The following is a 22101-nucleotide window of genomic DNA, read 5'->3' as shown; positions in this document are numbered from 1 at the left end:
TTGTTAATTGGAATAAAAAGGTCATTTGCTAGTCATTTTAACAATAGATCAATTGGAACCCTATTTATTATTTAACTGGTAGTGCATAAGAATTGAAATGATGAATAATTGTATTATTGTCATGAGATGATAATTTTCTTCAAAATAACAAAATATGAGAAACTTAGAAGGAATTTTATAAATTTCTTTTAAAATAGTGTGGCAAATTTAATATATCTTAAAACACAGTCTTGATATAAATAATGTGTATAATAAGGTTTAGTATTTTAGAGGTCAAAATTATAACCAAAAATGGTGATTGTTTTTTTTCTTGATGAATTAGAAATATAACCACGAAGAAGATAATTTACAAATAAAAGTTGGAATCCAAATTTGTAAATTTTTTTTCTTCCTAAATCAAATAATGCCATTGCTCCCTCACTGTATTTTAATTAGCAGAGGTTTTTTTGGAAATGGCAGAGTACATGCTCATACGATGACTCAAAATGTAACTTGGCCTGCAATTTTCTTTCGGGGAACAGAACACTCTAATTCAAATCCATTATTAAAAAGCAGATAACGTGCACTTTCTGAAATGCCTGTGACTTCACTCTTTTGATTTTATATAATTATAAGAGAATGTTCATATGTATTTGCTTTTCGATTGGCAAAGCATTTTAAAACTGAGTGTCTTCAGATAAAGTGCATATTTTCTTTTTGTTCATAAAGAATATCCCCAGTTTATGTGCTCAAAACTTTTGTGAATGTTTTATAATGCAGTCACAGTACAGTTTTATAGCTGTGCTTATGATAAGAATTTCTACACATACCCTATTTATGTAAAAAAGAATATTAGATATTAGTTTGGATTTTGAAATTAATCATTGGTAACTAGATCCTGTGCCTTTCCACTGTGTTATCTTGTAACTGCTAGCAGTTCTCAAGCAAAACTTTGAACTCAGTATTTTTCCAAACTTTGCAGCTCAAAGTAAATACTTTTCATTTAAACTAATTTCAGTTATAAAATAGGGAAAACATCACCCACTTAAAAACAGCTTAAATTGCATGTACTTTGTCGCTGTAAATAAACAAGGTAAACATTGACATAACTTCAAACTATTCTTGGGTTGAAAAAAATCTGCAGTTCAAAATAAAATTCTGCCTTTGGTCAACATTTTGGATGCAATTCAAAGTTTCTCATAAAATAAACATATTTTAAAGAGTGTTTTGAATTTCACTGCATAATTCCTAGCCAACAGAAATTACAGTGGTATCTTTAAGGTTTATTATATGTCAGATCAATAGCCATTATGCAGGGCTAACACAGCCATCAAGAGGCAATACCTTTCTTGTACTTAACCCTTACCGCTATGACATGAAGAAAAACTTCCTATAGGTAGGTGGTCCTTGGGGAAATCCTCTCACAAAGTGAAACTTTCTTGTTTCTTTGTTTAATAATAACAGTATTCTTTTTGGATAAAATGGAAAATGAGCTGAATTTTGAGTCAAGAAAGCAAAATATTCATTAAGGTAATCTTCATGAGAGTTTTTCAATAAAAGGGGGGAATAGTTCTACATCCTGCCTAATAAGTAACTATTCTGAAGCTTTAGCTTAAAATGAAAATGCCCCATCATAACAGATTGTAAATTTTTTTCTGATGCTTTTAAAAGTGCCTCGATGATTTCTACAGCTACAGTGTTAAAGTATTTGCTATTTTATTTAAACATTTTGGAAAATGAACATTCTGGGGCTTTGCAGCATTATTAAGAAAAGCTGTCCATACTTTACCATGTTGTTACATGTGTTTATCTGCTGATTATAAAATGTGTTAAACAGTATTTTAAAAACAAAAAAAAAAAAAAATGCAGAGCTGCGCTTTGATTAATTCAGTGAACAAAACATATGCTGTTGGTTCTGTTCTATGAAATTCATATATGATTAATAAAATCTTTTAAAAGAGCAACTTTGGCTTTTAGGATTGTACTGCCGACCATGTTCTTCATCCCAGTTAACTCTGGGCTCATACTGTTAACTTAGACAAACAAAACCACTTTCTGGCTCTGATGGTAATGTCTTTTTAATATATTTTTATCCTCTTTCTAAAATTTCTTTAGGTTGGAAGCTGTGTATTGTGGTTGTTACCCACTCTGTCCCAAAGATTTGGTTTATCCCGAAATATTTCCAGGTAGCTGCTTTAATGTACTTTCGTCTTTGTTGAGATTTAATACATGATTCATGCTAAATTAGAAAGTTTGAAAATAAACTTAGGCAGGAGCAATTGTTTATTTGGCAAGTCAACATGTTAGTGTTAAGGAAAATTTTATGTGTTTTAATACATTAGAGTAAGCTTATATTTACCATCTGTTCTTTTAAGATAACAAAAAAGCAAGTTTTCAAATAGCATTCTTCATTGTTAGCATACACATCCCATAATGATGGATTTTTATAAGCAGGTCAGTGTTGCTGCAATTGCTTACAGATTTTTTTTTAATGATATACACAGAGAAAAATTGAGGACTGAAAGTCACACCAAATTATTTCAACAATTGACTAGTTAATAATATGCAACTGTTGTACAGGGTACATACGGCTGTCATACTAGTTCTTTGAAAAAATTCTCATCACTAAATATATCACATATGCATTGTGTTACATTAGAATAATGTATTTTAATCACCCAAAGGAGATGTCTAAACAGCACAACTACACAGTCTTATTTAGCATTAAACATCCTTGTGAGCTGAGGTAACCTTATAAAATCATGCTTAAATAATGTAAAACACGAGGCGGCACAGAGCAATATGCATTTTTAATTAGTAAAGTGACTAATATCAAGTGTGTGCTTTGAGGTTTTTGTTTCATTAAAAATGTATCTGTTTTTCCTGCAGCTGAATATCTGTATTCTACACCTGAACAGCTTTCAAAAAGGCTCCAGAATTTCTGCAAGAGACCAGATATTGTAAGAAAACATCTCTATAAGGTAGTTATTGAGAAGAGATTTACGTGGTATAAATGCCATATTGAAGTACAAAGAAAAATCTTTAAAAAAAAAACATTTAATTAACATACTAATGTTTAAAAGAAACATGCTAGGGAGGGATATTAGTTGTTACACTAACAAGGATTAATTAAACTGGATGCTAGTTGTATTAACCTAGGCCTTATGAAATACGTGCACTTAATGCACGGTACATGCTTTTTTTTTAATTTATTGTTTTCTAAGATGACTGTCCTTTACATTTAGCCCCAAGAGGCTTATAAAAATGAACCTGGATTAATGTAACTCATTAGTTTAAAAGGAAGTAAAGGAAAGATTCTACAATTATACTAATGAGGATAAGCCTTTCTTCCCATCAGAATGAAATCTTCAGTCCTCAAAAATTCAGGTGAATGACATTCATGAAGTTTGGTGTTCATTTTTTTAACTACTTTAAAGATGATTTTCGAAGAATCAAATGTTTCCTTTGTCCAGTTTAGTAAAATTACATAAAAACCCTCAGTTTGTTTAGAATTAGACTGTCAGTATCCTCTCTGAATGACAAAGGCAAAAGGAAAAGAGTTTAAATAGCATCATCATTCAGTTCCCTCATTCATTATCTCTTTTCCCTTGTTTGAATCAAGAATTTTACATTGTTGAACTAACAACACAAAGAGACCCTACTAAAAGTCTAAGTAATTGAACTGGGATAAATCTGCTTTATGAGTTTTGAAGGTGGCTCTAGGCCATGAGTAATATACCTTTTTATATTCTTTGAATGTAGCAACTTCATTTTACATAAATCCAGTATAGTTTACAATCTAGCAGTTTTATAATCCAGCATATTTTAATTTTCCTGTTTAATATATAACCTTCCTACATGAAATACAGTTTGCTGCCTTTTTTCTCTCCTTTCCCTTGTCATGGCCTAAAATACATATTTACATAGTGATACATCAAAACGTGACTCTGTTTCTGCAGGAAACAGTTAAACTTCAAGAAAAAGGGAGAGAACCAAAAATGCAATTTAACACCCAATTTCAAGCTCATTATCTTTCATTGTCTATTAACTTGGCAATGGTTCAGAAGGTAGCTCATAATAGTTTAAAATGCTGACTGAACAGTTCCAGGCTTCAGTATTACTCCTTCAGTCAATACGATTGTATCATATACATGGGAAGCTTCAAAGAGAAAACAGACTTCCAAGGTTTACATCCAGATTTCCTAATTTTGAAAGTTCAGTCGTGGTCTTGTTTGTGTAAAATATTAATTTAGTAGTTTCCCACGTGACAGACTATCAAAATGTGCAGATTATGAAAGTGAAGAAATAGAATAATATGTATTAATACAAATGGATTCATTTTCTACACATGACACAAAGCTATTTTCAATGAGTTTACCATTGAATTATTGATTTTTTTTTCCTCCTGGTGAGTTTTTGGGCAATATTTTTTTTCAGTTTTATTGAGATATAATTCACATACTGCACTGTATAAGTTTAAGGTGTGCAGCGTAATGACAGACATGTATCGTGAAATGGTTACCACCGCAAGTTTTAGTTATCACCCATCACCACATATCGGTACAAAAAAAGGGGCAGGGAGGAATGTTTTTACCTTGTGATGAAAATGGTGAAGCATTTATAATTGTATTTCCACCATCAAAATTTATCCGTTTTTAATTTGGCTTCCAGGTAGGCCTTATTATCCCTGTTATTTTGCATCTGCAAATCCTTAACCATTTCAAAAATTACTGCAACAGGTTGCTTTTAGTTACAATAAAAAACAGATCTCCAGTTGAAATATTTTAATACAGCTATTGCCGTAACATAGCTATAATTATTTATTTTACCAACAACTTCTGGAAAAACTTTGAAAGAATGTCAGCTTAGTGGTATGCTGTTAATATACCAAATTGTTCCTCCTATAGCTTAAAAGATAGCCTATACATTAAATGTTTTTTCATGTTACTGTGGTTTACATATATTTTTAGTTCACGCATCCTAAAATGGTCCAGCTCAAAGTTTTATAAATTAGTGTTTCATGCATAAGCATTTATAAGAATTTATATATATAATTCGTATTACATACTTTTTACCATGGATTTTTTTTTCTTATAAATCTATTATACACTTTAATATATGTCCTCATTCATAGATTTTGATGACATTATATCCAAAAATGAATCTAAAAAATTAATAAATTAGTCCAAGAAATAGAGATAATCAAGAGCTTTATAATGCAATTGTTAGGACAAACTGGTAAAAATCACAGGAAGGACCACAGATCTAGTTGGGTTGTTGTAATAAGATTTAGAGGTAAAACAGAAAAAGAATGCCTGCTAAACTTTATAATTAAGATATAATAAGTTACACTATTTTTTTACCTATGTTTTATAAATATACACATATCAGGTAACATTTGCCCTCACTAAATACCAGAGAATTATTTCCCCCAAGGCAGCTTTTTGCCTACTTCTCTTATGCAATGGAAGAGACTTTTGTGTATACTATAAAGAGAGTGTTGGGGGGTTTTTTTAGATTTGTTCCCTTGGACAGTGCTGTTTTGCTTTTAAAAACATATGCTTCTAAGATCTAAAAGGATAGAATGTCACTGAATTCTTTAATTTGCTCCTTTTACATTTTTACACCTTACTCTCTTTTTCTGTTGTTAAAAGTTTACATTTTAAAATCATCTCAACTACTTATCATGTAGAGTTCACTTTAGGATAGGATTTTTCATATGGATTCACACTTAGAAATTTAATGACTAGAATAAGGCTACTAACACTTGGCTCTCTTCTCACATGAGACATTATACTTTCAATATGAGTGAGAGTTTGGAGGCTATAACTTGAAGCAGGATTTGAAACAGAATGCTAGTAACTGAAAAGCAGAAACAGAATTTGATACTTTTTTTTTCTTAAAGTGACTCTTTCTACTACAGAACTCTGTGCCCATGACTTCTCACCTGAAATGGTTTCAGACTTGAAATGTTTAAATTCCTCACGTGCGTGCAAGTGTGTTCCCTTTCTCTCTCCCTCTCTCTTGCTCTGTCTCTCTCTCACACACACACACACGCATGCACACACACACATTTTTCTTAAAATATTTAAAGAAATACATGCAGAAATTGTTTCTTAATTATTTTAAAAACAATGTTCTGAATTTTTAAAAATCTAAAACCATTTCTTAAAAAGTTTGCCACTAGGCTCAACCGTTGACTGCAGCTTTCTTGCACTTTCAGGACGCGTCCTTTTCTAAGTAGGTTAGACCTATTAGCCAAACACTTGCCACAGAGATAAAGTAGGTTTCACTTCATCTGGAATAGGGAGCTCTTTGATGACTCCTAAACCAAAGTTGAACACAAGATTCGAGGAGTAATCATAAAGTAATCAGCCAAGGATTAACTTCTTACAGTAACATCAGGCTTCCTTTTACAACCGAAGTAAGTCTAATACCGGGAAGTTGTAATTTTTGGCTCATTTTGACTATGGGAATTTACTTCCTGAAAGTTCCCAACAATTATTTGAGATCAGTACTTTATGCTTTTAGAGAAACTTTGATCATTATATTTTAAAATGCTTTAGAAGAAAATTTATGTTCACCCCCTTGTTACCGGTATTGAAAATAGCACAAGAGTACCAGTGGGGCAGTTGTATAAAATATATACCGCCCAGACTAACAGAATAGATTTTCATTCCCACCCTATTTTTCATTTAGTTTTATTTACAAATTGAGAGAGATTCTGTGTGGGAAAAAAAAAAGAGATGCCATTCTTCCTTTGCTTTACGAGGGTAAACTGTAGTTTCTTAAGTTTTTTCAGATGATAGCAGCTGATTTTTATTTTCTTCTCCTCTTCAAGTTTTTCAACATTCCAGAAACCTTTATAACCTGCTGTTATTTGGAAGAGAGGGCAATTTTCAGATTTCTGCCTAAAAGTGATTCCAAACAATGATTAAGCTTATAATTCAGACTCAGTGCCCAGAAAAGCCATTTGTGGTTTTGTCTTAATTATATCAGGCTATATCTCCCCGAACCACAGCCAAGCCACTTTAAGGTTCCTTCAAGAGACTGGTCACTTTATAGCCCCCTTTTAATTTGAGTTTCTACTCTAGATGTGAATAAGGTGGTACTCACTAGTATTAACACGCCTCCAAAGTCATTACTTTTTCCTTAAAAATGAACACTTAAAAGCTCGTGATGTTTTTAGAACTTCTAAAATCTCTCATTTGCACCAGCACAATTTAAAGCAAATTCTCAGTCTCGATCTCTCTCCCTCCCTCCCCACTACTCTTCCCTCTCTCTTTCTTCACGTCTTTCCTTGATTTTGTTTTGGCTTGGTTTTTCCTTGATTTGTTTAAGTAAAATAAAAGCAAAAACTCTTTAGCACAATAGATATACTCGGGGTGATTAAGATCAGTTCGAGGTTTTGGCTGCTTCTTTTTCTCTGCTACTAATTTGTAGCCTGGCTGTAGGTGAACTTCTTGGCCTCTATATGATTCATCTGTAAACTTGGAAGAATTCTTTTTTTCTTAATTCTTAATAGCATTTTCCCCCTGAGGCCCTGCTATAATGAAATAATGAATATAAACCCGTTTGTAAACTTGAAGTGCTTTATAAATTCCATGTAACAGTAATGGCATTTCTCTTGTGCCTTCACCACTTAAAAGTAAAATTCACATCCGCAAAAACATGTATTAAGAGTGTTGTGTATCTTATGTTTATAAAAGTTAAAAGTTGGATGATAAACTTCTAATAGCTGTCATCCATAACATAAACCAGGAAATATGTGTGCAGTCGAATGTACCCATTTGCAAAAAAGAAGGGGGTAGGCAGCTTTCCCCAATGATTGGAAATACAGTTACACTTTAAACCAATCAGAAACTGGGACTTCCTGAGGTGATGAAACTCGAGAACCATTTACTTGGTGGCTTTTTGAAGTCTAATTGATGTAAATTATGCAAATTTGCAATATGAATTTTCAGCATGCTTTAGTCTTTCGGGTCGTTAATGCTTCCTCATTGCTTTCTCTTCTCTCCCTCCCCCTTACAGGGTGAAATAGCTCCTTTTTCTTGGGCAGCCCTACACGGTAAATTCAGGTCTCTGCTTACAGCAGAACCTAGGGAAGATTTGTGACAGATGGGGCTAAGTCACAAACTTGCAGCCTAAGGCAGAATCTGTAGAACTTTCCAGAGTGTGCCCATATTTACCTGATCAGAGAGAAAAGAAAATCTGCAGAGGAAGCTGAGCCTGGCTGCTTGTCATAGCTGACACAGAGCCATCTGCCACAAACCTGTGGCAGCTTCAGATCTCCAATCCCTGCCACCACCCCAACTCAAATTAAATACAGATTCCTAGAGACGTTATGATGGTTACACATGTCCTCGGCATCACATGGAGGAGACTGCTCAAAAAAAATATGTGGCCTGTTGTATAACCGCACTCATGTATCCCATATGTGGTGCCACATTGAATTTCCGGTTGAATCCGTTTTTATCCTTTGTACTGGATGACATGGTGCCTGAATTCTTTCTTTTTGCCGACACGATGGCAGCCAAGCTACAGCTTCAAACACTCTCACTTGGCTGGGTTTCTACCTAGGTTGCCAGGTTATCATCGGAGCCTTCTTGTGTCCTCAAAGGGCCACAGGGTCTGAAAGGAGGACCAGAATGCTCCCAACTAATTGGGCAGCCATCTCAGAAATGTTTGTGGGCAAAGGGCTGCTTTAGCACTGTTCTTTTAGCAAATTAATGACTCCCTGGCACAGGGGTTTTTAGGTGAAGGTATTAATAAGGGGTCTGGCAGGTATTCCCATGATTCACAGAGTTACATTTGCATTTAATTTATCTTAAAGAAAGTTGCAGGATAAACAGCTGTAATTCAGACAAACATGGGAAATACACTAAGTGGGGCCATCTCAGCCATAAAATGAACACTGAGATACTTGTTTTAATTTTTTTCCAGGGATAAAAATAGAGGAATTAAAATACTTCTAACAAAACCAGTAATTTTGATATAAATATCCATCAAAAGTATTTGCATCCAGCTACAAATATAATCTTTTCAAGATAAATCACTTATGATTCCAATAGTCAAGCTGCTCTATTTGTTGATGTCAAGATGTTTTGAATGGCTAGATTGTAAAATAAATTTTTAATAAAGTGCCCACTGCAATTTTTAATTAACATATCTCATTTCAGTGTAAGTGTGTACATCTATCTGTATGTTTCTCGCTGAACACTCTCCTTGTGTCAGAGACAACGAATACAATTGTTTCTTTTCTGGATGAACAAGGATCTGTTTTGCAAATGTTGGTAAGATATTATGACATTTCCAAGATTTTCTTTGCATTCTGGAAAGCAGGAGGTAAACATTTGTAGTCATTAAGGTAGAGTCTGTTGATAAACCATCTTCTGTTTACTGGCAGGTAAATTGTAACTTTCCTAGCTTTTGAAATGAATAACTTCTATAAGCTGTACAGTGAGGAGCAGCCAGGGAGAGGGGGATAGACAAGGGCCAAGCCTGGCTCTCTGGCTTTTAGAAGGGTTGAGTGATCTTGCAGGCATCCAAGATAGAGCGGGCACTGGTTCAAAAGTCTAGTCGGGCCCATTGCACAGGTAGCAAAAGCGTAAGCAGGACATAGATCAAGGTCAGGGGGCCAGAGAGAGCCCTCTGGATAGAGGCAGACTGGCAGATCAGAGAAAGCAGCAGTTCAAGGCCCATGAGGTCAGGGAATTTAAAAGCAGGGAGAGTAAGAAGCAGAAACAACAAGCTCTGTCTTTGCACACAGTGAGAGCCATATATGTGATGGACATCACAGCACTAGCTTTGAGTCCTCCTCCCCCTTCTGAGAAGGCACTGAACAAATTACCCCCAACCCATAAAAAAAGAGCTCGGGAATTATTTGAGAAGTCCCTTCTGGTCTGAGACTGTGGAACTCGGAATCTATCAGTTATGCTCCTTTTGAGTGCAAAAGTTAAGATATAAATATGCCTAAGAGGTTCTTAGACTATTCTCCTGAGCAGGGTTTATCATCTAAAGAGTTGCTTCGGTCAGAAAGGTGCCATGTCATAGATGATGTCTCTCAAAATAATATTATATGCTCACGGCCAAGAAACAGTGCTTAGTTTACTATGTTTTACTATCCTGCAAATAATGAGCTCACATTCTATAGTGAACAAGATATTATATGCACAACTATCCATATATGTTTTTCTCACTAAATTACTGTTCAGATAGTGCATCCAAAACATTTAAATATTTGCCTGATTTTGGCAAACAAAATATTGCAAGTTACCTGTGTATGGAGATTTTTTTTTCTACACCCATAAACTCAAATCAAATTTTGTCTTTAGCTGTGCCCAGCATTACTTCTGGAATAAAAATTTACATTGAAGTGGTCACTTCTTAAAACTATGCTGTCGGATTTGGTATTAGTACAAATAAGCAATAAAAAGTTTTGTAAATGTGTAATTCTTAACATTTGACAAGATAACTGTATCTGTGTATGTATGTGCATGTATGCTTCTCAACAGCCATGACATGGTGGCATGGAGGGTTATTAAGTAAGTTATCCCATATTTTGTTGAAGTCAGAGGATAATCAACGGTACAAGTTGACTCTTTATTTCCTGTTTCCCTTACTTTTCACTAAAGAGAGCAAACAGTCCCATTATTTCTTAGTTTTAGTATGGTTGTTGAAAAAAAAAATTTTTTTTTTTTGAGCATTCAATTCTGTTCCTTTTATTCTTTTTAAATTAATCATTAAACCAATTTTAATCTTAAATGTCTTTAAAAGTCTGCCCATTATCAACCTTGATACAATGTCCAGAATGCTTGTCCTGAATTTACCCAATCTGTGTTTCTGGCTAGGTGTTTCTATAATAAATAGAAGAGCATCTAGTTCTTAACTTACTCATTTATACCAGGTTAATCAGGAATAGGTCAAAAGACCTCTCCCCAAATGCTCCTGGTTTAACAAGCATCCTTCAAATACGGTTGAGTTTACATGCCCTGCTCTAGCTCTCAGTTCTTCAGACATGCCACATAAAGATGGCAGCACAATCAGTAAGTCAGTGGAAACTCAGCCATAGAGGACTGCACAAATTCATTTCAACACCTTGAAATGCATCTGGAAGCAAAGATTTCATTTTATGTTGAAGGTGTTAATTATATTTGATATTTTTAAAAGTAAAATCTGTTTTTGAGAAAGCATCTGCTACCCAGAAATACTATGAGCCGCAAAAAAATTTTCATTTAAGTCTCAAGATACTTTCTGTGGGTGATAGAATCAGTTTTCAAATGACAGTCCATGCTGTCTTTTAATGTTGACATAGTCTATGAGACATATTCATATTCTTCTATTGACTATTGACAAGTATCACCCTGAGTGCCTTTCTGTTTCAGTGGAAAGCTGGAGAACATGTTTCATTTTAGCACTTGAATTCAGATACAGGACAACTGATGCTTCAATAATGTGCCCTCCCTTCAAAATTATTCATTAAGATGTAATTGGGAAAGTTTAAAAATATGCAACAATTCTACATGATGCTCAAAGACATGTACATATGTGATTAAAGTATAACAAAAAACTTGGGAATTAACACCAAATTTACAATAATGATTAAGTCAGAGGAGTGATGGTGGGAAGACCTGACATGTAACTGGGAGAGGCGTGCTTACTGTACAGTTAATCTTAAGCTGGGTCATAGCACACAAAGGCTTATTTCTACCCTTTATGACTTTTTACATGTCTTAAATGTTATTATTGGATATACCTTTTGATAGGAGCTCTAGATACTTTGGTTACCATGTATAATATAAGAGCTCTAAATACTTTGCTACCGCACCATTCTTAACATTTCTCGACTCTAAACTATTGATGGAGTCAGAAAACCATTTTCCTCCAGACAGTGAAAGAAACTGCCCTAACCACCAGTTTTGCGTGAGAAGAGTTTCCTCTGCTTACCTGGAGCCAAGGACTTAACCTTGACCCTGAAACAAACCATACCTAGGAAGAAAGTTAAACTTGACTGTCTGTGGGTTCCTTTTTCCTGGGGCTGATGATCACCATTTCTAACTAATGCCTGTGGCGTTATAAATATAAGATGGAAAACTATAGCTCAATAAACTCCCTTTTGAAGAGTAAAGAGAGGAAGGTGTAGGAAGTTGTTATATCAGCTGGTCTTTTTTTATCTTGAAAAATTCAGAGCTCTGTGGTAGGGCACAGAGCTGTCTGAGCTGCTAACCGCTCTGCCCACTTCCTGTACTGTTACCTGTCCCCTTTCCTCTTTAAGACACAAGACTTTCATTGCCATGAAAGGAGTCCTCCTAGTATCTTTAGGATGCCCTAGCTGCATGTGAGTTACGTATGACTTCAGGATCCCCACTCATCCTCTGGCCCATTTCCCTAAATTGGAATTTGGGGTCAGTACCTTCAGGGGTCCTCCCATCACTTATCACCACCTTAGTGATTCCTTATTCTCTCCCATATCTCTGTGGTAATGACTTTCAACCCTAGGACAGGTTCATTGTTGTTCCTATAAACTGATACAAAGAATTGATGTTTCCTGAGAGATAATCTAAAATGTTTACTGTCCTATCAGTTACTGCATTTAAATAGCAGACCTAAGATGGAGTGCTAGAAGATGTGATTTCTACTAGAAATACTTTTGTAACACTTTCCTCAAGAATTTGAAGTCCTTTATATTTGAAAATGTAATGTTTTGTCATCATTTCACAAGTGAGAAAATTAAGGCATCGTATTAAGGCTTATTTAAGAGCCAGACTGCCTTATAGAAACAGAAGGACGTTTTGTATAAGTCTTTCCCTGCATGGGATAGTGTCATTGTCACCTACCTGTCTTTCAGGAAGCACAAAGTTCAGTGTTTGTAACTCACTGGGAACCCCTGGTTCCCTACTATTTCTCCCCTCACCAGGTAGGAGAGTGCAAAGGGCAGCAGGGTGTGGCCCACGCAGTTGGTTATAGAAGGCGAACGAAAGGCCCTGTGGTGTTGCCGATATTTTAAGTGTTTTTATTTTTTTAATGTTTTTTAAATTTTATTTATTTATTTTTATACAGCAGGTTCTTATTAGTTATCTATTTTATACATATTAGTGTATATATGTCAATCCCAATCTCCCAATTCATCCCACCATTAAGTGTTTTTATTATGACCATTATTATGCCTATAGGGAGTCTTTGGGTCTCTACATCCATCCCAGGCCCCTGCCACTCCCTGTGGTCTTACACCCTGGTGGACTTATACATCACATAACTTTCCTGGCCCTGCTGGTAAGCATTTATTTTGTAACGACCCCATTTTAGCTGTGGGGAAACTGAGGGCTGAGGTGAGGTTGAGTTGCTCTGGGTCCCATGGTGGTAGAGGCGGGTCTAGAACTCAGCCTCTTTCAGGAGGTTGCGGTCAATTCAACTGGTCAAGACCAACCCTTAAAGGAGGGGAAGAGGAACATATCTGGCTGTCCATCTTTTCCCCCTTCCTTCCTTCTCCTGCTTCTCAGGATACTATCGGAAGAAATATAGATGAAGATGTTGCTAGTACCTGACTGTAGATTTATTTCATGTTCCTCCTGGCCTGGCTGCACTTGTAGTCTAAGTAACCATGAGAAGAGGAATGCAAAAGGATTGATTCCTGGTCCTAAAATCTCAGACTTTGCAGTACCTGTGATGTTTCTGAACGGCTGAGTCTTCTTTATTGCCTTTTGCATCATACAAGGAGAAGTTGTCTATCAAATAGATAGAAGGCTGGCCCTTTATCCAAAAGGCAGCCCCCATGATCTCGCCCGGTGCAAGGGGCCTAGGGCAGAGGGAGCAGGTGGCATCGGTGGCAGAAGCACCTTTAACTGTGCAACATAGGGCCTGCTTCCTCTCATCCCAGATAGTAACCCAGAAATTACATCCTGAAACTTATTTCCCTAGAAAGAAAAGGAAGGGGAGGGATAACTTAAAAAGGAGATACTTCTAATATGGTATTAGACTGTAATTCATAGGGAAATTTATGCCTGAGATATGAATTTCTGAAAATAGGGGTTTTTTTAAAAAGGGAAACACTGACACACCCTTAATTATAGAGTAATAAATACCAATGGTATATTATCTTCTGATATTTCCTTACACAGATATCAAAGCATGCAGCTGTTTTTGAAAACTGATAATCAAGTACAATATAAATATATTACATCTTGAGCTTACAGCACACCCTTCAACTAAGCAGCCTCATGGAGCACTTAACAGTGAGAAACAGAGCTGCTTAGAGTAGAAACCTAACTGAACAAATTAGCCTTGAATTGTAACTTAAGAATCATAGTCAAACCAAAACGCCTGGCCTTGCCAGGAAAGGCATTCCAAAGGCAAAGAGCACGCCAAGTAAAAAGGCTTTGCTTCAGGATTATGGAGGCAGTTCTCAAAAGCCAGCACAACTTAATGATCAATCAGAAAAATACAGAGCAGTAACTTCACAACCGAAGGATGCATAAAAATTGTACAAAGCATTAATAGTGGAATGGGGAGGGAGACTGGGATTTTAACAGAAAGTATTAAGGTCTTAGAAAACTATATTTATTGCTTTCCGTCCTGGCAGCAAAAAGAAAGAAAGAGAGACAAACGTGGTCAAAGAAAAGTACGTGGACAAAGAAAAGTACGTGGACAAATGCGGGGGGTAGGAAAGGAAATGAAGGTTAAACGAGGCCAATATGATTCAGAATGAAAGGGAGGGAGGAGAATCTAAGGAACCAGCTGCGTTCCTAAATGTTACATTGAGAAGAGCTGAAATTGAGAGGGGTAGGTCTGGGTATTCTACTAAGTGGATTAATGTCTTCTTCCTGGGGTGTCTGAAGTTGCAGAGTTTAATTTATTTGGTACAGGATTTTATTGTGAAATTCTTAACGGGGGTGGGGGATACATAGGGACAATTATAAACACTTAGAAAGTAGAAAAGGGGAACATGTAATGCTTTTCATAAATCTAACTATAATAAACATAGGGTTTGAAGCTATGGACACAGGTAAATGGTCAAAAAATATTTAGTCCATAATAGCAGAACTTAAAGGAAATGTAGACAAAACTTAAAAGACCAAAAAAAAAAAAAAAAAATTAATAACCACATAGATGTGTGAAGCCAAGGATTTTGAGTGACTTAGGGGCTAGTTTTATTGCCGCTCTCCTTTCTCCACCCATTTAAAAAAAATAAATCATAACTCTGGCATTTAGAAACCTACTCATGAACATCATTTATTAATATAAACTCAATGCTGTGCTGTTCTTTGGTGGGTGGTAAAAACACGAACTAACAAAACTGGCCTAAAACGACAGCAGGATGATCCTTTCAAAACACTGGAAAGCTATAGGGAAAGAAAAACTCCTAATTTGCTCTTTCACCTTTATTTTACTGAAGGAGAAAGTCAAAATGTGGAGTGGGTGTGGCTAAATCAGACTAGATGCTGAGGGAGATTTTAAAAGATTTTCCTAAACATGTACCAGAAGGGGGGAGGGCTTGCAACTTAGTGTGATTTATAGCAATTTATTAATCTGCTCATCTACTACCACATCTGGGGAAGGTGGCAAATAAGTAAGGCTCTCTGCCTTCTGCAGTGGAAGAGACTAGAGCAGAAATTTTAACTGTGTTCCCTGAGTGTAATGCTGCTGTCATCTGGCTGGTAACCAGTCCACAAACTTACTCGTTCAGGCATTTGTCTGGCCAATAACGTAAGAATCATTTAAACTGAAAATATGGATCAGGATGTATTTAAGAATTACTGATATGCAGCTATCAATCTTGAATGCAAATAGCATTATTTGGGGTGTGGGCAAATCAGTTAACTGGAAGCACATGGAACAGCACTTCGAATTTTTTTTAAATGCTGTGGGGAAAATGGCACTGCTGGAGAAGTTACAAATAAAAGACAGGAAAATATCTACAAAGAGAAAGGGTGGTAAAATGACTAAGCAAGGTGGTCTTGTTGCCTCCAACCTGCTGCATCAATTGTATCAGTAAACACACTACTAACAAAGAGCCAAATTCCTCTATTTCTCAAGCTGACCCAGCAGCAAGAGGAAGAAAACACAGAAAAGTGCAATGCCTGGTGCCTCAGGGTGACCCTCAAAGGTCATGTCTCTAATTTGTGTTAGAAATTGAGGGTACAGAACTAGAGGTTTGTGATGGTCACAGAGTGGACTTCGGCTTCTGAACACTTTTCTACCCCCTGTGAAGAATTTAGGACGTCATGGAGTTGAACTGGCGTCTTAAGTCCCAGGGACACGGTGGAAATTGTTTTGTGATCATAATGAATTAAGAGAAAGGGCATAAACGCATACATCTCTCCTTTTTCCTCCAGAGCCCAGAACCATGAGGGACCTTGTGCTCTCTGGTGCTTGCAGCTATGTTCCCTGGCTTTCAGTCGGCTTGGCTTTTCCTCTGTATTTCTAATGCTGTGATATCAGGCCAGAAAAAAAAGGAATCTACAAAATTGCAAATTGCAAAACAAAATGTGCGAGTGTGTGTGCGTGCGCGCGTGCGCGAGGTAGCTCACTGAAGATAATGAATTGCAACACTATAAGCACCAAATATTAAAACTTAAAAATGTGTAAGTAATGAAGTTTTTAGGAAGCAAAATCTACTCGGAGTATTTATAGTCCTTTTTTTTTTTTTTTTTTTGTAAGAGGTTCCCCAGACTTCTGGGTGCATCATCAAACTGTCCTACTCGGCGAGGAGCGAGCAGCTGCGATTTGGCCCAAGGCACCACCTACCCAGAGTCACTACCAAATGTATTTTACATTTCCACTGTTAATAAAAGGAGGGGGGGACGAGAAAAGGCCTTTTTCCCCCCAGCATTCTGTGTTTCCCTTTGTCGCTGCCATCAGCTGACACATGGAAAATGTGGTGCACGGTTTCGCTTGCCTTTAATCTGTAATTAAGGATTCCTTGTCTGGGGCTGGCTACCTCTTGCTCCTTGCCTCCCTGCCTCTCAAGTCTTCCGCCTTCGGTCGGGTTTGGCCCCGCGCCGCAGGCTGGGGGCTCGGGTGGCCCGACTGGGCCGCTGGCAGAGGGCCGGCGGCGGGGCGCGGGGGCCTTGGCCAGAAGAAGCGCTCGCCTGCCCGAAAGCGCGCGCCCCGGCGCCCGCCCCGAGCCCCGAGCCCCGAGCGTCGGGGCAGCGGCGCCGGAGCCTCCGAGAACGCGAAGGGCTGGCCGAGGGTCCGGCGGGTCCAGGGCCTGCGGGCGCTCGCCGCGCGCCCTCTCCCCGGGGCCGATGTGCCCGAGCTCCGGTCCGCGGCAGCGCTCGCCCTCAATGCCCCGCTCGATCCCGGCCAAAGCGCGTGGAGGTAGTTGTACACCTCTCCCGGCGAGAGAAAACGGGACGCAGGGGCACGTCGAGGTCACGGAATCCACACCGAGCCCCCTCGGCGGCGCTTGAGCCCAGAACCGAGAGCCAGAGGAGCCCCGAGGCCGCGGGGCGCGTCCCAGGCGGCGGGGCCGAGCGAGCCCCGGGCGACCGCCGCGCTCGCGCTCACAACTCGCTCGGACTCCCGGGCAAAGCCGTGCCGGCACGCGTACGCCGGCGCGCGCACAGCCCGACACGCGCACACTGTCACGCACACACGCGGGCACGCACCCCGGCACGCGCGCACCGACACTCACATGCTGACACACGCACACGTGGCGGATGGCCCAGTGCTACCCTGGCTCCCTCGCGCCGGGCTTGACTGGTCCCCCTCCGCACCTCCGGGAAGGCGGCGTAGCCCTGGCGGGCAGAACTCTTCTCTGTTCGTCTATTTTATTGTACTTGGTTCCTTGAGTCGGCCAGTCTCATACCTCAGTGAGAGAATCCGACGGAGATGAAGCAAAAAGAATGATTTCTCTCCCCGCTGTCCTTTTTAAAAAATGTAACTTAAGCAAAAACAGAGATGGGAGTAGGGATGGGCTCGGGAACTCTCCAGGCAGGGATTCTGGCTATTAATTTTAAAATACTCCTCTTCGAATCTCTCATATATTCAGACTTGTGATTTCAACCCCACTGCCAGCCCTCAGGTCGCCTTTCTTTTCACCTCATACCTGTGTTTTGGATTGCAAACTGTTTCTCCTCCTGACCACCAATTGTTTGTTTAGGAGGCGCAAAGAGGCTGGGGGACAGAGGTTAAGCAGTGTTTGGGTAGGAGAATATTTAGAAGCGCCACACTGATTTCCAAAAAAACGTGGGAAAACGTTTAATCTCATTTTGAGGCATCTGTGTTTTTAAAAGGGCCTCCTTCCTGCTAGTATTACTATTTATCATGAGGTATTTATTTGCATATACACATTTAAAACTGTATGTTTAAGAGAAAAATGCCTTTTGTTCTTGGTTTCAGCAGAGCCCTTTCCTTTTCTGTCCATCTAAGTTGTAGCATACTTTCCTCTCTTTCCCACCAATAGAGATTGTAGGCTAAAGTGGTGCACTCCAGTGACCAAATATAAGAAACCTTAGCCTGGAGTGTTGGTGACCATCGCTGGCATCTATCACTCAAGATTTTACCCCCTCTGGTTTGAAATGGTCCTCAAACTGTAGACCTGAACGTAGAGGTTGGTTGATTGTTTGTTTAAAATGTGAGAAGAGCAGTCCAGGAGTAAACCGAGGTAGGGGAAGGTGGCCTACCTAAGCCCAGCCTTGGAAGCTAGAACAAGAACACTTGGGAAGTGCACTGAGAAGAGAATGTCTCTAAACAATGATAATCAGGGCTTTCAAAAACCATAAAACGGATTGAAATATCTGATTCATTATTTATTCATCCCAGGACAACTTTGCAAATCTGAGAATAGTGTTTGAAAACCGAGTGCCTTCTATTTTGTACATCAACTCAGCAGATGTGTCTCCCTTCCAAAATGTGGCCAAAGGGTTAAAACTGTAATTTTAGAAAGGAATCTCAGTAAATGACCTTAAGATCTGATACATATCCTTTTCTTTCTGGCAATAATATCCCCCAAAGAAAAAAATACATACTTATTGATATAATGATAATGTTTCTCATTCTGAGTAGAAGTGTCAGAATGATTCCCGTTTGTGGACGTGTTTTCAAAACTGCGAGTACACTTTCACTACTATGAGAGCTGATGAGCCAATGAAGGGGAACTTCTTTTAACTCCATAATAGCAGGTTATACAGTAAATGAACAATGATGGTCAAATAGCCAATTATGGTATAAATATCCGTTGTTTACAGAGAGGTGTTAAATGAGCCTTTGGAGTACAAAGGATTAGACTCATCTAAGCTACCATTTGTTCTTCAACCCATTATGTCTTCCCTTAGAAAGGCCAGTGCCGTTGTAGGTAATATGCACAGAGAGCATACTTCTCTGTGTTGATTTTAGTTTGCTTTATTTCAATGCACACTGTTGTTTACTTTTTAAAATTTAAATAAATGTCAGCATTGTATAATTTCTATGTTAACAAAGCAGTGAGCAAAATCCCTTGTATGTTTATAAAATATTATTGTTTAATTCACATAGTTTAGAAATTCCAAATGTTGAGAATAGGAAGGAGGCCAAATACCATCTGTTTATAACTATGATGCATCGTAATATGTGTACTTTTAAAAGGAGTTTGGTCAATCATGCCACTAATTTATCTGCTCGGAATATGTTGAAGATTTAAAATGTAATTTACAGGATTACTTTTAGTGCGTTGCATCCAACTGTGAGTTGTAAAGAAATCGGTCTCTTCTGTTTTTCTCAAATTAATCATGTAACAACCCCAATTAATGGGGGCTGTTAAATGTGTCGCTTTTTGCTTAGCTCCAGAATTCTTCTAACTTTGGCTCAGTCTACCTTCTTGATGTTGATAAAAACTCCAAGGACAAATGAAACAAAACACTCCTAGCTGTGTCTTTCTGCCAGGAGATAGTCACTTAGAATGGGAGGCAGGATATGATAGCTAATAATTAGCTAGCATCAGCTCTGAGAAATTACCTGTGAAATACCCTTTGGTACTGGGTTGAAAAACAACATTTGACATTCTCTGTTTTAAAATAGTACATGCTTGTCCCCAAGATTTCTGATTTAACTTACCTTTTATTTCAAATGCATCTAAATGCATACCATGAAACAAAGGGAGTACATTTACTTGCAATAGATGAGCAGGTTTGGGATTTTATTTTTAAGTTACAAACTCAAGTTTAGTGCGAAATTCCTTGCTTTGCAAACTGGAGAAATTCGGCAACAGGGCCTTCAATTTAGGGCAGACATAGTGTCGAAGTCCAGTGGTGGCTTTAGGGTCTCCCATCAGGGGGTCTCTTTCTCAAGAAGGAGGAACTAAAAACTCTCATGTCCTGAAAAAGGTTTGGAAAATGTGATAAAAAACATTGATAAGCAAATGATAGTTCCTAGATTGATTTTTAGCAAGGTGGAATCAGTAGAAAGCTACGCCTTGAAATGCTTTGATAGACAATACCCGCAGAAATATCAAAACACTCTCCCAGTCACTGGTGGTTGTTATGGGTCCTTTACTTCTCAGTTTTTTCAACGGGCGCTGTGTACAGCGGCTTCTTTGTCCATTAAGCAATATCTGTTTTCTCAAACATTTTAGTTTTAGCAGCTTCCTCTAAAATTCTATCAACCTAGATTATTTACTTACACATAATTAAGAACATTGAGTCCCTTTTCCAAGTAAACAAGCTGAACTATATATACTTTTTAAAAAATCTAATTGTAACATTTTTTAAATCTGGATTTTTTTCCTTTCTGGTCTGATTTTTTTCCCCATAAAATGAACCCACTGGGTCTTTATGTTATAGAGATATGCTCAGGCTTGGTTTCCTTTGAGTTACAATAGGAAAATGCCAGACCCTTTTTTTTTCCTAAGTAATTACTGAAGTGTAGAGAGTAGAAGAGAGAGTACAAAACAGAAAGAAATGTGAGGGATACAGCAGAAAGAAATTGGAGAAGGTGGAGGGGAAGGGAGATGAGAGAAGCAAAAGATGTAACTGGGATAAAAGAAGCCTATCAAACAAAGCTTTCAAAATTTCTTTGACTGGCATAAGACATATTAAAATCATCATCATTTCCAAATAAAACCTAGATTGTTGCATTGAGATATTAAACAGCCATGGGAAACTCTTAAGTGAACCTTGATTGATACTTGTGCACCAGTTTTTCCATTCAAGCCCAACTTTTTTTTTTGGCTGAACCCAGGCCCTCGGCAGTGAGAACACAGAGTCCTAACCATTGAACTGCCAGGGAATTCCGTCAAGCCTAACATTTTTAAGAGAAACTTATATTAGATACCCGTATCCTCACTAGGAGGTGGAGAAGGAGGAGTAGAGACATTCTCTGCTTTTAAAGCATTTATGATATAGAAGTAAGCCATACATACACAAAATAAGACTATGTATAATGCATTGTTATATGTTACCTACTGTCAGGGTAAAAATAAAGAAGATTTTAAATAGAGGAATTATTCAGACATGCTTTCCTTCCGAGTACCTTGGCTAGCAGTTAAATGCTAAACCAGTTAAGCAAGTCTTTAAATGTATAAACCCTTTGGAATCCCGAAGTCTAATAAATTGCAGTAGACATATAATTGAGATTGAAATTGGCATGTAGGTGTGCATTTCATGTTTCCTTTGGAGCTGACTTAGTACCATGGCAACAAGCCACATATGCACATAAGTCGTTGTATAGTCATGCTATCTTGACGACCAAAATCACTTTATAAAATATACTTTAATAAGTTACTACAGAGCCTTGAAGTTAAGCCATATAATTTAACCAATACTCAGTGGGCATTTCTAGGTATCATATATAAATTGGGTAAATGATAAAAAGAAAAGCATTAAGAATAAGAAAATGTATGGGGAAACTATTTGCTTCTTCCAATTAATCTAAAACACACCAGAAGGTTTTCTCATTTTGTTTTTTATGAAGAATTACTGACCCAAAGAAAAGTCAAATGAGGACTACAACTAAACAATAAAAGCAACAATAACAACAACAAATAAAAACATTGCTTTTTTTAGGAGAGAAATATGAAAAGTAGTAAATTTATCCATTTTAAGAATTAAAAAGAAAAGACATAAAATTTAATACACACAGTAAATAATAAATATTCTTCTAGTTTCATATGATGGCTAATTAAGAAAAAAAGCCCATGAGGAAAATTTG

The 22101-nt window shown here is 37.6% G+C and overlaps 1 protein-coding gene across 11 annotated transcripts in view; it reads left to right on the top strand.

The window, feature by feature from the left end:
* GTDC1 (glycosyltransferase like domain containing 1) overlaps positions 1 to 22101 on the top strand; it is a 424521-nt gene that overhangs the window by 376552 nt on the left and 25868 nt on the right. For 6 of the 11 annotated variants that reach the window (XR_009009061.1, XR_009009062.1, XM_057551460.1 and 3 more), the window contains exons 11-12: positions 2095 to 2165; positions 2869 to 2960. Coding sequence is in view for 7 of the 11 variants with exons in the window: in XM_057551460.1 (XP_057407443.1) it covers positions 2095 to 2165; positions 2869 to 2960 (163 nt within the window). In the remaining 4 variants the exon portion in view is untranslated. The other 5 variants (XR_009009059.1, XR_009009060.1, XM_057551462.1 and 2 more) reach the window with 3 other exon arrangements.

Source organism: Balaenoptera acutorostrata, chromosome 8, assembly GCF_949987535.1.
Source record: "Balaenoptera acutorostrata chromosome 8, mBalAcu1.1, whole genome shotgun sequence".
NCBI classification, from domain to species: Eukaryota; Metazoa; Chordata; class Mammalia; order Artiodactyla; family Balaenopteridae; genus Balaenoptera; species Balaenoptera acutorostrata.
The sequence above is the reverse complement of the archived record's forward strand: the minus strand, read 5'-3'. Positions and strand labels throughout refer to the sequence as shown.